The sequence below is a fragment of the Engraulis encrasicolus genome, chromosome 3 (genome assembly GCF_034702125.1).
Source record: "Engraulis encrasicolus isolate BLACKSEA-1 chromosome 3, IST_EnEncr_1.0, whole genome shotgun sequence".
In the NCBI taxonomy this organism is placed as follows: Eukaryota; Metazoa; Chordata; class Actinopteri; order Clupeiformes; family Engraulidae; genus Engraulis; species Engraulis encrasicolus.
In genome coordinates this window covers 30,195,892-30,211,975 of record NC_085859.1, presented here as the reverse complement: position 1 = coordinate 30,211,975, position 16,084 = coordinate 30,195,892, and the positions used below count along the sequence as shown (strand labels likewise).

At 43.5% G+C, this 16,084-nt stretch overlaps 1 protein-coding gene across 2 annotated transcripts in view; it reads left to right on the top strand.

Annotated features, from left to right (window-relative positions):
* si:dkey-112e17.1 (uncharacterized) overlaps positions 1–15,587 on the top strand; it is a 32,026-nt gene extending 16,439 nt beyond the window's left edge. Inside the window, exons 4-8 of one of the 2 annotated variants that reach the window (XM_063195177.1) lie at positions 1,001–1,052; positions 2,783–2,927; positions 5,507–5,658; positions 10,175–10,456; positions 13,358–15,587. In XM_063195177.1, coding sequence (XP_063051247.1) covers positions 1,001–1,052; positions 2,783–2,927; positions 5,507–5,658; positions 10,175–10,456; positions 13,358–14,122 — 1,396 coding nt within the window. In that variant the 3' untranslated portion in view covers positions 14,123–15,587. Of the gene's footprint in view, positions 1–1,000; positions 1,113–2,782; positions 2,928–5,506; positions 5,659–10,174; positions 10,457–13,357 lie in introns of both variants that reach the window. The other variant, XM_063195176.1, reaches the window with a different exon arrangement.
* Positions 15,588–16,084: the final 497 nt, after the last annotated feature.

The window sequence follows — 16,084 nt, the reverse complement described above, 5'->3', positions numbered from 1 at the left end:
AGCAAGCAGAGCCGTTCTTGTCCGACTGTCCCACACATGCTATTGTAATTGTTTAATAGAACAAGCGCGCTCCATATCAAAGGGTGTAATTTACAAGCTGTTCCCATCTGTTAAATCCCATGGGGGCGTCGCTCAAGCAGTGTTCAAAGTCGATGCTATCAGTGTGGGAGGTTTGTAATCCTATCCATCTAGAGTGCCATGTGCTTATATGGATGAGGGCCGTCAAAGCGTATCCTTATCTGATCTTGTCTCCAGAACCAGTCCCACCAATGCTGTTAACTATCAAATACTCTCATTCAGTGTTTCTCATACGAAGACTCTTGACAAATATGGGTTTCTGTTTTTTATTTTATTTGATTTTATGCAGTATGTCTATGCCTCAACTTTACTGGGTAGGCAGCCAACACTCATTGACCTGTTTTGAAAAACGAGAAGGGTAATGGTGAATAGGAAAACCTATAATTTGAACAGCCATGTGTGTGTGGTGGCACGCAATACCAGTTGTACACTATTCACAGGGTAGGAGCAGGGGGGTATGAAGCAGATCTGTACTGTAAAATGAACATCTAATTAAGAGGAACAAGAAAGCCCGAAAAGCAGCAGGGAATCTGTACGCAGCCCAAAGTAATATGGTTGAGGGAGATTCTAAATTGCACAAGGCTCTTATTTTCTACCAAAGGAATTCCTGCAGTAATCAGTCTGATTTTGGCTGGAGGCTTGGCGAGGTTTTGTGCACCCTGTGAGTTCCATGTCTTCAGCACTGCACATCATTGCCTACAGACTAAACAAAGGTGCATTGTTTAATGTTATGTCTGGCATTGTTGTTTTTTTGTTGTTTTGTGTTGTTGTTCTTGCCTTTTCTGTTTGCTGTAGCTTTATTCTAAAAACCAGCGTGTCCCTAGCAGCTGCAAGTGATAGAGGATTTACCTCTGACTGACGTTGAAGGTTAGACAAAATTCTACACGCATCATCAAAATGTTGTGGGTCTTTTGTGTTCCAGACCAAAACTATGTGCGAAAGGAGCCAGCGCATCTCCCTCCAGCAACCCTGAGGTAAAACAACTAAACAGTCCTTCTGATCTCAATGAAAAACACACAGACGGCCCTCCTCAGGTTAGCTTAGGCTCGGCTCATACAGCCTTACCTTCATATCCTCTTTATTTCTCTGTATTTCACTATATTCTGCTTGCCGTGTCCTAATTGCATACATTCTTAATGTTGAACCACTGTGACCAAATCCACCCCCCACATAATTGCCTGCACACATGCTTATGTACACGACTGGACATTATAGCGTAGTGTAAGTGTGTTTCCTCTTTGCTTGTTCAATGAATCTGTTCCAAAATTGCTTGTATGCACATCCTAAAGCATTTGTGCATACTTAAATGCAGGATGTATCTGTAGTTCCCATAATAAATACCCCTGTGTTGACAAATGATTTATCACGGCGAGCTGCATTTTGCATATCTGCAGTAATGCCACAAATCCTCAATGAGGCTGAGGTCAGTTGCTATTTTATTTTTTTGATTGGGTGATTTAAGGACATGAACTCTTTTCCATGACTGAGCCTTTCTTTGGCTCTGAATTTTGGAACAGTACAGCACAACAGTGTGTTTTGGACTCAATTAGCACACTGAAGTAGATTGACTTGGATGTTTTGTGACTTTGCTTAGTCTGGGTTTATTACACAGGCTGTATGCAGACATTACTGTACTTGGTGTGCTATTGGAGGCATTCATGTGAACTAACTGGTTCATGTTAACTAGTTTGTGACTAATGCATTGCAGTGCTCACAATGCGCAAATGGATACAGCAAAAAACACCCTTATGTAGTCCTAAAACTAATGAGCACTTAATGACAAGCTGCTTTGGTGTCTCTCATCACGTTCCAGAAAGGGATTACTGAGTCCTTGTGGTGTTCTCCTCTTTCAGAAAGAGAATGCATGGTGGAATGTATTGTGCTGTTTTATTGTTTGGTTGCTTTTTGGTTTTAGAATCTGTAGTCTATAGTCGCAAAGCAAGCCAATTCTCTGGCATAGCGCCTCCATCCTCAACCTCCATCTCGTGGCTTGAGGCATCCTATATGATGATGTCAAGGCACAAGTCGGAATGTATTGTGTTGTTTTATTGTTTGGTTGCATTTTGGTTTTAAAATCCATTGTCTATAGTTGGAAAGCAACAAGAAACCAGCGTCAAATTCCTTTTCTGTACACTTCAACATTGACAGTAGCCACTTTTCTGGCATCTCGCCTCCATCCTAAACCTCCTTCTTGTGGCTTGTTGAGGCGTCCTTGATGATGTCAAGGCACAAGGCAGAAGTGACAACACCCAAGGAAGAAACTGGAGGAAGGATATCGATGTATAACCCATGTTTCTTTCTTTGTTTCAGATATTTTTGGGGCTTTTATGGCTCTATTCAGATAGGAAAGAGTGAGAACAAAAACAGGAAGTAAGAGGGAAAAAAAGAGACTCATGCAATGACCCAGGCGGGATTCAAACCGTGGTGATCCCCATGCGCAATGTAGCACTTTAACCTGTATGTAGTCAGGTGAATTAGCGGACTGCACCACAGCATCCCCTTACTCCATGTTTCTGATGCTATCCTTATGCCTCCCATTGTGTGTCCTATGGTGCTCGTATGTGTCTCATGTTGTGTGTACTGTACACCATGTCATGTGTGCGTACAGTGTGTGTCCCTGTCCATGTTGTGCGTGCACAGTATGTGTCCAGTGGTGTGATGCCCTGTTGCCTGTATTCCCTCTGCTGCTGCTGTGCTGCTGCAGGTGCCCCAGCTAGTGCAGAACCCCGGGGTGGACGTCAGTGAACTCCAACTGGTGCCTCCCAACGAGCTGGCGGGACAAGAGGCTGCAGTGCTGTCCAGGAATGGCAACAACAACCGCTCACAGAGTCTGAGCCTGCTGAACACAGGTACAGTAGAGCCGCCTGTGGCACGCACGCACGCACGCACGCACGCACGCACAAGCACACACGCATGCATGGACAAACACGGACAGAACAGGTCACTGTCATACACCCAAATACGCACATCTACAAATGTAACACACAAGTTTGCTGTCATACACACACACACTTGGGTGTTACAGATTCTAAGGGCCCAAGCACTGACAGTACTGATAGGGGCCCTTAAGGGGCCCAAAATTAGAATCTTTCATGGGGCACAACATTTCTGGCGTCACATACACCCCCGCATACACACACACACATACATCTGCTGAATCTTGCTTTACTACGGATGCATGCAACCAGTGCTGTATGTGCTATGGGAGGCATCCCTGTTAACTAACCTAACCAACATAGTCGTCAGTCCTGCATACAAATACTCACATGCAGGGCTCTACACTAACACCAGCCAAATGCTGGTGAAATTTCATTTTGGCAGGTAGAAAAGACCAACTTACTAGCCACTTTGACCCATTTCTGAGTGTGTGTTGACTAGTAAGATTAACATCTACTAACCATTTTGGCTGATGAAAAAAGTTAATTTAGAGCCCTGTGCACTAGGGATGGCACAAACCGCACCGAAAACCGAAACCGTACAATTCTCACACATACCGAACCGAACCTTGCCATCCGTCGCAAACCGCAATTCATGTACTGCTCAGAAAAATATGTAAAACAGAGATTCTAGGAGTATCTTATCCAATCTCTCTGATTAAAACATTAGCGTATAAGACCAATTAGAGGATGACACAATTAAAATCATCACATTATAAGCCTATACAAACCATATGTAGGATATTTAGTGATCCGTCCGATTCTATTAGCCAATTGAAAGATGGCATTTAGCACAAGAGGCAGTTCTCAGACACATGCAAAAGGTCAAATTCAACTTGCGCATCATCACTTTATAACTGTAGTTATATAAATATTGTTTAATATTCCCAGTGCACCATTTATCATGAACTAAAAAGAACCGTAGAGAACCGAAAACCGTGACCTTGACACCGTGATATGAACCGAACCGTGAATTATGTGAACCGTACCACCCCTACTGTGCACACACATGCATATGCTCAATCACGGACTCGTACACGCGCTTGCAAGCATGTGTGTATGCACACGCACACGAACACATGCACCCCAAGCCAACCAACCCCCATTTGCTTCCTCTGTCTCGGACGGTCGCCCCCTCCAGCTCTCATTTCACTATTTCTCTCTGATGCCGGGCCTGCATGGCTCCTGTAATTGAGGGGTCCCTCTCGGGGTCTCTGGGTTGCGTCCAACCATCGCTGACGGCGATGACCTCATCTGTCCTGGAATTGAACTTATACATCCCCCTTTTTAATTAGTTTGGGAACAGAAATCTATTTGTTTGCACGAATCAGAGCAAGAGGGACTCATAGTAATTGTTACCATATATGAGCCAAGGCGCAACAACTTTCTCGCTCATCTTTTTTTTTTCTTTAAAAGAGTCTTTTCCTCAATGAAGGTGCAAAGCGCACACTAGAAAAGGAGGTGTTGGTGACTTGATGCAACACTTAAAAGAAAGATTAACGTGCCGTACATTCCCTAGTTGTAGCTAGGTGTTTAGTGTTGGCCCCAATGTTTTGGCCCACTTCAGGTCGAATAAAAAAGCAGGTAACACTTTAATACAATAACGTCCTATCCACAGCTTTATAAACACTGAACTAATTATCAACAAAATGTTTACAAATGTTTATAAATGGGCAAGAAATACTATGTTAGCACAGCAGACAGCGCAGTCACAGCGGTCTTGGAAGGGTGTCCTCCAAAGACCAGATGGCATGAAACCACATAAAACTGACACAGGAGAAGTTGATTCCCACTCCACTGTGCAGTCATAGTTTGGTTATTACTCATTTACAAACATTTGTAAATGCGTTGTGAAATGTTAATTGTTAGTAAATGTTAATAAAGTGTTTATAAATCTGTGAATAGGACGTTATTGTAAAGTGTTACCAAAAAGCATCTTTTAACATCATGAGATATGCAGTTCATAGGTTTGTGACCTTGTGTGCAGATCAGGTTCTCGACCAGCGTGACCTAATGAAATCCTGGTGGATTTGGACTCATTTGGGTTACTTGAGGCAATCATTAGCCTCTCTTGCTGTGACGGGGTTGAAGCAGTCGGTATCCAAAATACTAGGGAGATTTAAAGGTCGTGGCATTGCACTTAGACACAAATGCTCCTTTTCCTAGAAGAAGGGAGTTTGCTGCGTTTTGTGGCGTTGGCCACCTTGGAGCTTTGTAAAGGGGTTTTTGATGGTATACATGTTCACACATCTGCGTATTTTATCGCGTTTATTTCCCTCTATATCTCTTCTCTTCTCTTCTCTTCTCTTCTCTTCTCTTCTCTTCTCTTCTCTTCTCTTCTCTTCTCTTCTCTTCTCTTCTCTTCTCTTCTCTTCTCTTCTCTTCCCCTTTCTTCTCTTCTCTTCTCTTCTCTTCTCTTCTCTTCTCTTCTCTTCTCTTCTCTTCTCTTCTCTTCTCTTCTCTTCTCTTCTCTCTTTCCTCTTCTCCTCCAGGTCTGTCATTCACTGTTGGCGGTGAGGCCTCGTCCAATCAGGAGCAAGACGTCTCCGCTGGCGGGCTGACTGAGCTGGAGCTTGGCACAGATGAGGTGTTTGTGATTTCCTCCGGCCCCAGTCCAAGCAGATTGCCATTCTGTCCCCACACGGTGCGTAACAGAGCTGGGGAGGTGGAGTGGGGGAGTTGGGTGGGGTAGGATGGGTTGTGGTTGGAGGGTGGATTGGATGTGGGTCTGCGGTTGGTTGGTTTTGGGACACTGGATGTGTCCTGTGTCCTTGCCAGAGCGCAGTGCTCCAGCGGGAGTGGGCAGTGGCAGCGGCGTTGGCGTGGTCTATGAAGCCTTTTTAAGAGGGTGGACCTCCCATACGATAAACAGCGTTCCCCTTTCTCCCTTGCCGGAGCGAGTGTAGAATAATGTCAGGGTGGGGGGCTTTTGGGCCGACCCAGCAGCGTTTTCTGTTTTTTTGCATGTGAACCACTTGTGCTGCTTTGTAACAAAAGCTGGCATGGAGGATCTCTGGCAGCACTTACTGAGTTGGCGTGCTTTCCAGCAGCCCAGGCTAATGAATGTATTATCTGTGCAGCCAATTTCCCAGGTCTAATGCACTGTGTGTGGCTCTTGCTTTCTCTCCTTCTCTCTCTCTCTCTCTCTCTCTCTCTCTCTCTCTCTCTCTCTCTCTCTCTCTCTCTCTCTGCTATTTCCCCCTCTCACTGTCTGTGCCTATTTGTGCGTGTGTGTTTGTGTGTGTCACTTGCTGCTTGGGTCTCTAAAACTTTTACAGCACTTAACGTATAATGTTGTACTTGGCTTTAAAGCACAAGTTTTACTGCCGCGCTAAGGACCCTCTCACACCTAGAATGACTTTTAGCTTGTGTGAGTGTGTGAGCGCGCTTGTGTGTGTATGCGTGTGTGCATGCATGGCCCCCTCAAAACAAGTCAGTATTGTGTTTGGGGCTTTTGTTGCACATGGAGCAGTACTCCACTTTTAAAGCCCTGCCTAATTCGTGTCTAGACGTGCAGAGCTGCTGGTGATGCTTTGTGAGGATTACCTTCCTCTTTCCGATGATGAACAGCTGACTAATGAAGCAGGATGTGGGCCTGATGTGGCCTTCACATCCAACACCGCTTTTACTAATAGGCAGACCAGGCAATTTCCTATAGGGCCCCAGCAAAACTGTCCACTGTAGGGGAGGCCCAGCAAAACTGCCCAATGTCTAGTCAGTGCTGGTAAGTGACAGCTAAAATAACTCTTGAGGGCCCTATATTTATATTTTGCCTATGGGAAGAAGCGTCACTGTTTCTGAGCATCTGATCAGGCCCTGTGATCACTGGGGGTGTTTTTCAGCTAACATTTGGCTGCCACTGGTTGTCTCCTACCGGGTATTTCAGGGTTGCTGCTGCATGATGGGTTGCCACTATGCAAGGACCTCTTTTCCAAAATGCCTTGTGCGCCTTTTTAAATACACTTTCCATGAATATTTTTTAAAATCCAATTCTGGGTTAATGTTGCTTGATATTTCCATGCCAAATTCAAATATCAAAACAGTTACTGATGTTTTACAGAGAAATGCTGTAGAAACTGCATTTTCCCCTTTGTTTTGAAACGGTGGATGTATTGCGTTTTGGGCTAGAGCTCTTCTAATTGTCCCCTTCCGGCTTGTCCAACTCTGCAACTGGCATAGTACCTACCTACAGTACTGCACGCATAGCTGAGGATTAGGGGGGTAACCGTGACACTGGGGCGGGGGGCAAGCCCAAACAAAACACAAAATGTAATCAAATTCCCCCCATGCCATTTAATAACACTTGATTTGGTGTTTTGTGTTCGGTTTCGCAGTGTTGTGTTGCTTCTTCTCTTTTCTTTTCTTTTTCTTTCTTTCCTTTTCTTTTCTTTTGCCATGTGCCTAGTACACAATTATGTCTTTTTTTTCCTTTTGTGAAGCGAAAGCACTGATTTAAGTCTTTGGTTGGGTGTAATTACACGATAGTAATCTAATGACCGTCCATCGACCAGCCCCGTCAACGTTTGCGTGCATGCTTGCCCTGCAGTTGTAAATAAATGCACATTTGTGTGTTTCTCAGGAAATCGCCTATGCAGCATAACATGAATCGGTTGTTTGTCTGCCATGTGTGTAAACTTAACTGACTGAATCCTAGTGTGTAATTCACTGCGTCTGGCAGCTTTTTAAGCCACTTTGTGTAGTGACTGCATTAGCGGAGCTAATCAGAGCTGTTCTCCTGTAATCCATAAAAAAATCTACGAAATAATCTGTTTGGGAACATTCGTTACTCATTCTGAAGATCCCTCAGACCAGGCTGTTGTTGTGCTGCATATTGTGTTGTTGAGATCAAGATGTTAGTGTGATGTTTTGAACAGAATTGCGACTGAATTGACTGAAGTATCTACTGGTAGAAGTTATGATCAGAATATCTGATAAAATACCACTATATACAGTGAATTGATTCTTTTTTATTATGACACAAATCACGCAATCCTTAATGACCGCAAAGCTTGACTTGACTTGTGTGACTTGTGTGACAACTGTTTTTGTAATTGCTTGTATGGATGAGTGCAGCAGTGACTTAAAATTATGTTACATTAGGCCCTGGAGCAATGTGGGGTTAGGTAGGTGCCTTTATGAAGGGCACTTCAGTCATGGAGTGTGAGGTATAGGTAGAGGTAAGGTAGGGATTCGAACCTACAACCTTGTGGTTGCTCTGACCCAGTAAGACATGGCTCCCGCTATACATTAGCTGTTACCAGGATGGCAATGACCACGTTGTAATGCATTACTAAAGGCCCTGTGGACTGTCATAGTGGTGTAGCACTATGGTAGTTTAGTTTCTGTCAGTCACTACTATTACAGCATTACAGCAGCGTGTGTTTAGGAGCTATGTTCACCTCCCATTAGGCCACGGCTCCTAAAAGGTCAAAATGATCCCTTCAGTACAGCTCACGATGAAATAAGTTTGCTAGCCCACGTGTAGGTGTTTAGTGCCAAGAAGGAACCAAAAGACTTTTCCCAAGTTTAACAGTTTTCAAGCATCATTAGGCCGTCATCACCTTCACTAGTAAATTTCTTCTCTCTTTTATTAGGTGTTGCCTTAAACTGTCAGAAAACAAGCCGTTAAGATCCTAAAATCTGTTATACGTAGGCCTACTGTATTTAGGCCTACAAACATTTTGCTTGTTCTCAGCCACACAGTCGAGCTTCACGTTTCACGATGTAACAATTATGTTGACATCAATGCGAGGCCAAATCCAAATGACTGTTATTATGTGTGAGAAGCAAAGCCCATCCAGGTTTTGTTTATTCAGAATCAAACTGTGGTGTGAATAACTTGCAGTACTACATCCCATAGTTCAGGACTCGCAATTCCCCCATTTGTAAAACATTTCTCAGTTTTAATTGAAAGAGCGTCATGCTGTCTTAGACTAGTACAAATGAGTAATAATAAATCACTAGGAATATTAGTAGTAGAGTAGAGTAACTTTATTGATCCCCAGGGGGAAATTCAGGTATCCAGTAGCTTACATAAATACACAAATACACAAAAGCCCACATGGACATTTCAAGACAAAAATAAACACAGGAATAGTCATCAGGGTGGGGAAAATAAAATAAAATAATAGAGATAATAAATGTAGAAAAGGTAATTGTGCAAAAAGACATTCTGTGAGTTGGGATAGACCAATGCAGAAAAAACATACTCTGTCAGTTAAGGTAGACAACAAGTGTTGATGGATACATCTATGATATAGTATAGTATGTAGAAGTAGGCAGTGTACAGAGTATGATAGGGGTTGAACATTCTTACAGTGTCACATTACGAGATATGTAGCCAAAGTGACTTACCATTATTTAGGTACAGGATATTGGTACAGTCCCTGAAGCAATTTGGTGTAGTTACTTTCCCATGGTCACTGCTAGCCAGGCTGTGCCCTCCTAGTGACTCAACACTTTCAGCGTTGCAACTAATCAGGTCAAGAGCAATGCAAGTACTTTCAGAGTTCCCAAAAATACGGGAACTCCTCCCACTTTGTCAGGAAGCACACAATTAACATTTCCCAAACGGCATATACTGCCTCCCTTGTATTGCTTATGGCTCTTGGTCAGACCAAGTCTCGAAGAGATTTGAACGTCGATGATAATCAGGCTAGGTCACTGCAGCAATGTCTGAGTGTATCAGGAGACCGCACACTTTTGTCCCACTAATTGGGATTCAAAACTATATTACATTACACTACACTTAGCTGAGACTTCTATCCAAGCAACTTACATTTATTATTGTCCCTGGAACAATATGGGGTTAGGTGCCGTGCTCAAAGGCACCTCAGCCACAGATGGAGATGTAGGGAGAGGTCAGGTGGAATTTGAAACTACAACACCCATTGAAAGACCAACTCTCTAACCTATAGCTACCCCCTAGGTTATGGCTACCCCCATAACTGTTATATGGCATTTTTGTATTGTTTTAGGGCATTTTAGCCTTTATTGAGACGGTTGAAGATTGAAACAGAAGATGAGAGGGCAGTCTGTCTGCATATAGAACTATTCCTTAGACGGGGGCACCACAGCTCTTCGCTCTTAGAGTTGTTACTTGCAGTGTGTACTTTTTTAACTCTACAAAGATCTAAATAAAATAAATTGTCCTCCAACAGCGAGACCGGTACCTCCGTCACAGTGACACTGGTCCATCCCGGGTGAACGACTGGCCGTCCACAGATCCCACCGCTGCTGCCGTGGCCGGAGGAGCCACCACCGCCTCCACCACCAGCAGCAGCAGCAGTCCTGCAGCTCCCACAGGCTCCTCCAGCAGCAGTAGCCGTCCCAGGGCCTGGAGTGTCCGCACCTTCCAAGACTTCCTTCCTCCTCTGCCCCAGCTCCACAAGAAGTGGTGCAGCTGGAACTCCACCAGTCCCTTCACTAAGCTGGTTGACAACGTGAGTTACCGTGGTAGTGTTTGTTTGTTTGCGATTGTGTACAATCTCAACCCTGCTTTGCATAGCCTACATGCCATTTGTCATGTCATGAATGAAAGTGACATTACCAGAAGTTGTCTTTGATTAATGGCAAGTTGTCAAGTTGTCATAATAAAGACAGCCCAAACAATGTCAACTTGTCATGATAATAGCCAGACGGCATTGGCAATAACCAGATGGGATGTAATGACAACATTGACAAAAATGTTAATGACATTGACAAAAATGTTAATGACAGTGTTGTGACTGTCGTGAAGTGTTACAACAATGCCATCACATCATGTTCAAGTAAAGTGTTACCAACATTTGAAAATAATGACTATGACTGGCTATGTGTACACTATGTGTAACATTCAAGGCGTTTAACTTTTTTATCATATTAAAGGTACTTTTGGTACCATCCAAGGTATCACCATGGACCTGACCTCACAGTGTAATTCAAAGGTCAGGTTGATGCCAATAAATTGTCTTGCTTGGAGGGATGTAGCTAGCACCCATGAGTACTAAGTTAGTAGTGTAAGAGTAGTCCAAAGAGTGAGACCATGTTATTTAACACATACAGTATTTACCCAGAGCATCACTTACATTCCCACCATTGCACACATGCAGGCAGGTTGTGTTGCTGTGGGAGTGCAGTGTGACTCGCTACACAACAGTGGCTTTTGCATTGGATTACTATGTCTGGGTTGGCCCCATAACAATTCATGGTTTGTCCTTCCACTGCCAGGAATCCCCCACAACTCTCTTGCCACTCTGGAAATACACTGACTCAATAACTAACCAGTGGCATTTACAGTAGACCCGCTTCTTGTGTTGGCATGATGTATTACAAGACGTACTTGTCAAGCCGCCATAGACGTCTTTGGTTGACAAGTTCATCACTTGAATGTAGGCTATTTGGAGGAATCATTTGTGGTCATAATATTTTGGGTTATTGGTCTACCGTGGGTGCCAAAATTGGTTTGCTTTGTTTCTTTTTGTCACAATGTTTGGCAACACTTTACTTGATGCCGGAGTAATACATATGACACAACAGTGTCATAAGAGTGTTGTAACGCAGTCAGGAACGTGTCATAAATATGTCAATGTCATAAACATTTTAGGATTGTTGCTATTAAATTGTTGCTATGGTAAAGACAGCCCAAACAATGTCAACTTTTCATGACATTGTCATGGACGATTCGTAAACATGATGTCAGTGTCATAATCGTGTCAAAACAATGTGAAACAGATACAGTTATGTCATGCATATGGCGCTAGTGTCAACTAGGCCTAAAGTGTTTCTCAATGTTTTTAAGGCATTGCAGCCACTAAATAGTGTACACTCGCCTCCAAAAGAGTTGTCGCCTACCCATCTGTTTGGAATAACAGCTAATAACCTGACTTTCAATTAATCACTTGGCTTCAGAAGTCACTCATATGAAAGCTACAACCCTCTCGAATGAAAATGAATGTACAAAAATAAATTTCATGCAACAAAGAAAGATTGACCCTTTAATGACCACAGACAGGGCAGATTTTCACAAGACACAAGATTTGTCGCCTATCGAACATAATGTGAAAATGAGCAGATAAGTCACTTCAAAACACTTCAAATACGCAGATCGGGTGTCATACTTAATCACTGAATCACTCTCACCTCTCCAGAAAATCAACTTTGGCCTTAGGTGTATGTTTAGGGTCATTGTAATCATGGAAAGCAACACAATGAAAATCAATGGAGTTCAATGAGAGATGGTGACATATTTGCAATTCGTAGAGCAATACATTTTTAACTTCATTATGTAATCTATGATAAAAGCCCTCACACACCAGCAGCATGCATGCAGCTCCATATAAGAGCTGTATCCCTCCCATGTTTGACTTTAGGCACCATGTATTTATTCCAAATTCTTCACCTTTAACACCAAAGAAGTCTCTCCCACTGTCCAAGACTATGTCAGGCCTAATTCTGACAAAAATGAAGGCTAATGGGACTCATACTCTGAAGTCAAGATCCCAAGATCAACCATTTTAGAACTGATAGCATCAAAACTATATGGTGTTGGAGATGAAGAATATGAAAAAAGAGAAATGGTGCATAACATGAAATATGGATACAGCTCTTATGAGGAGCTACATGCATGCTGCAGGTGTTTGAGGGCTTTTATCATTGATTACATCATGAAGTTAAAAATGTATTGCTCTACGAAGAGCGAATATGTCACCATCTCTCATTGAACTCCATTGATTTTCACTGTGTTGCTTTCCATGATTACAATGACCCTAAACATACACCTAAGGCCAAAGTTGATTTTCTGGAGAGGTGAGAGTGATTCAGTGATTAAATATGACACCCAATCTGCGTATTTGAAGTGTTTTGAAGTGACTTATCTGCTCATTTTCACATTATGTTCGTTAGGCGACAAAACTTTTGTCTTGTGAAAATCTGCCCTGTCTGTGTTCAATAAAGGGTCAATCTTTCGTTGGTGTATGAAAATTTATTTTTGTACATACATTTTCATTCGGGAGGGTTGTAGCTTTCATATGAGTGACTTCTGAAGCCAAGTCATTAATTGAAAGTCAAGTTATTATTAGCTGTTATTCCAAACAGATGGATAGGCGACAACTCTTTTGGAGGCGAGTGTACATAGTACACAAAGTGTTGCAAAAAATGGGGTAAATGGGCCTTTAATAACTCTACACCATAAACTCTTACAGGCAAAACTTCTGCACTACAATTGTCCCTCAGTCTAAGAAATTGTAAAAGAATACCCATATTGTTTTTAACACTAAATGGTAAATTTTAACAATTACAGCACGTTTTGAGCATGTGGATTGTTTTCCAACACATCACGCGTTTCAATATTTCGAATTTTCCAGGCGCCGTCCAGCTCGGTAGATGGCCAGAGCGAGTCGGGCAAGAGGAAGGTGTTCTCCGACCCCCAGCTGGGGGACAAGGGCAGTCACCACCATGGCAGCCAGTCCGACTCGTCCATGAGCAACGCCTCGTACCCCTTGGCCCAGCCAGCTCAGCGCCAGCGCCGCCTCAACTCCGCCAGCAACCTGCGCCGCACCCGCTTCGCCGCCCCCTGCTTCGGCCTCCTGTCCGGCTCTCCAGAGGGTAACAGGGCAGCCAGCGCGGGAGACAACACCAGCCACACAGATGGAAGCTCCACAGGGCACCACCACCACCACCACCAGCATCAGCAGCAGCAGTCGGGGGAGTCCCAGCCACAGGTGGGGAAGGTGAGGGACTTTGCCGGAGGGGGAAGCGATCCGCACGATCACGTCAGCGTGCCAGTGTTTGCCATCTGCGAGGAGGAGGACCGGCAGCCACTCGTCCAGGCCGAGCACCTCAGCACCTCCTCACCTTCACCATCCTCCTCCTCCTCCACGACGGTCGTCCGCAACGGACTGAGCCAGGTCAAGAGGTTGGCGGAAGGGGGCGTGCCACTGCTCAACGGCTCCGTGCTGTCTCCTCGCGGGAAGTCCGAGTGGAGGCCGTGGGCCAGTAACGGCACGGCAGAGGAAGGGCTTCTCCCGTCTGGAGACGAGGCTACAGCAACAGCTGCCACGGCCGAGTCACCACTGGTGATGGCCAACAGCTTGTCTGGGCAGATACAGCTGTCTTCTCTCAGCCAATAAACACAGCTATGCAGTTTTGTGTGATCTGATGGGCCAAGGACATGATCAGTATATGTGTGTGTGTTTGTGTTTGTGTGTGTGTGGAGTCAGAACTGAGAAGCAGCAACTCCTCAATGGACCCAAGGCATGTTGAGCTTCCAAACGTCAATCGCTCTCTCAAGTGGGTGCAGAAACCCTTTAAATCGTTGCTACCTGAAAAGCACAGTCTGCAGTGAATTTCTTGATAAAGTGAAGGAAGGACTCTTTTTCTATACATGTATGTTCAAGTGTTTTTTTTCTACCATTCATTTACCAACTCTTTGTACTTCATTAGAAGGGCCTATTTTGATCAGAGACTGAATGAAACAGATTTGCTAATTTGCAGTTGAACTACTTAATATTTATGTAATCTCCTAGCTCTATTACCACTCAATAAGCACTGTACAATCTCTGCTTTTGTTGTTAATAAGAAAATATATGTAACAGTATATAAATATATATATATATGTACGTAACGTAGTTAAAGATAGGTAAAAGGTAACTTTTACCACACGACAGTGCTATGAAATTAATATTTACTTCAATGTCTCTTTTCTGTTTTAAAGTGATATTCCAAATACCAGCACTTTTTTATTATTATTATTCTTGTAAAATGGCCCATCAGTAGGCTAAAATGTAGAGGGCCAATTAAGGTGGGTGGGGAAGCAAGCTGCTGGCTGGACCCTGTTCTGCAAAAAAACACACACCGAGGTAATTCATGGGTCCAAGATGCTTCCGCACACCATTTTTTAAAAATGTACTTACGCACATGGTCTCTCATTCCTACTCCGCATAGAAGCCTGGAGTGGAACAGGGGCCGATACCACTGCTGCTGCTACTGCTATTGCTGCTACCTACACCTACACGTGCTCATGCATAAACTACATATACCGCTCGCCCAGCTTGGCAAAAAAAAGAAAAAAAGAAAAAAGTGCTGCTCACACCTCTCTTGTCCCACCACATTGGATCACTGACCAGTAGTGTTGCAACCTGTCTCCAGTTTTACCTGATAACGTGGTTTTCAATGGTCTGTCCCGGGGGAGAATTATATTTTCCCTGGACACTGGCCTCGTTTACATGAGACATCTCATTCAAAATTAACTCCATTTTATTCAGAATGAAATGTAATTCTGCTTAAAAAAAAAAAAAACATGTAAATAATGTTCACAATTTGGAATTAACTGAAAGTGCAAGGTAAACTCGACAGAAGTATTTAATTCTGAATGATGAATTCAGTATTAAAAACATTGTGTAAACCTGGCCACTAAGTGAAGGGGGCCATTGAGGTGATAACTCTAGTGACCAGCCGCCCCAGCCAACCAACTGGGCCACGCACACCTCCGCCTTCAAACATGTGGCCTGCAGTGGTGACAAAAGGGGCTGGTGTTGTTCAAAAAGGGAACTGATAACTGTGCAAACATAAGGCAATAAAAATGAATGAAACTAACCCTTGGTAGTATGTGCTGTCTAGGTTTATAGAGTAACAGATGAACGGCTGGTGTTGAAAGGGGGTGTGTTGTTAACAAGCATCACTTCTAATAATAAAAAAAAAACCTATGTGCCACTTCTCTGTCATTCATTCCATCTTTTACAGTGAATGTGTGTCTTGACTGTGATGGGCAACCTGGATTTAAAATTTACAATCCAGTGCCACAGATTCCAAAAGACCTGGCTGTACCTGTGCAATTAGGGCGTGGACAGGTGAAACCAGGTCATTTGGAATATGTGGCACTGGGTTGTAGCTTCAGAATCCAGCTTGTCCTGAGTTGTAGGCTATATCTAGAGATGGACAAACTGGAGTAAGTCTTGTCTTTTATTCTTTGAATTCAACAACAGGTGACTTTTACACATGATATCCTTGCTCGTTTGTCAGCTAATTCAGTGAACCAAATGGCGTGGAGCAAGTGTGAAGAAGAAGAACTACTTTCTTTTTAGATATATTTT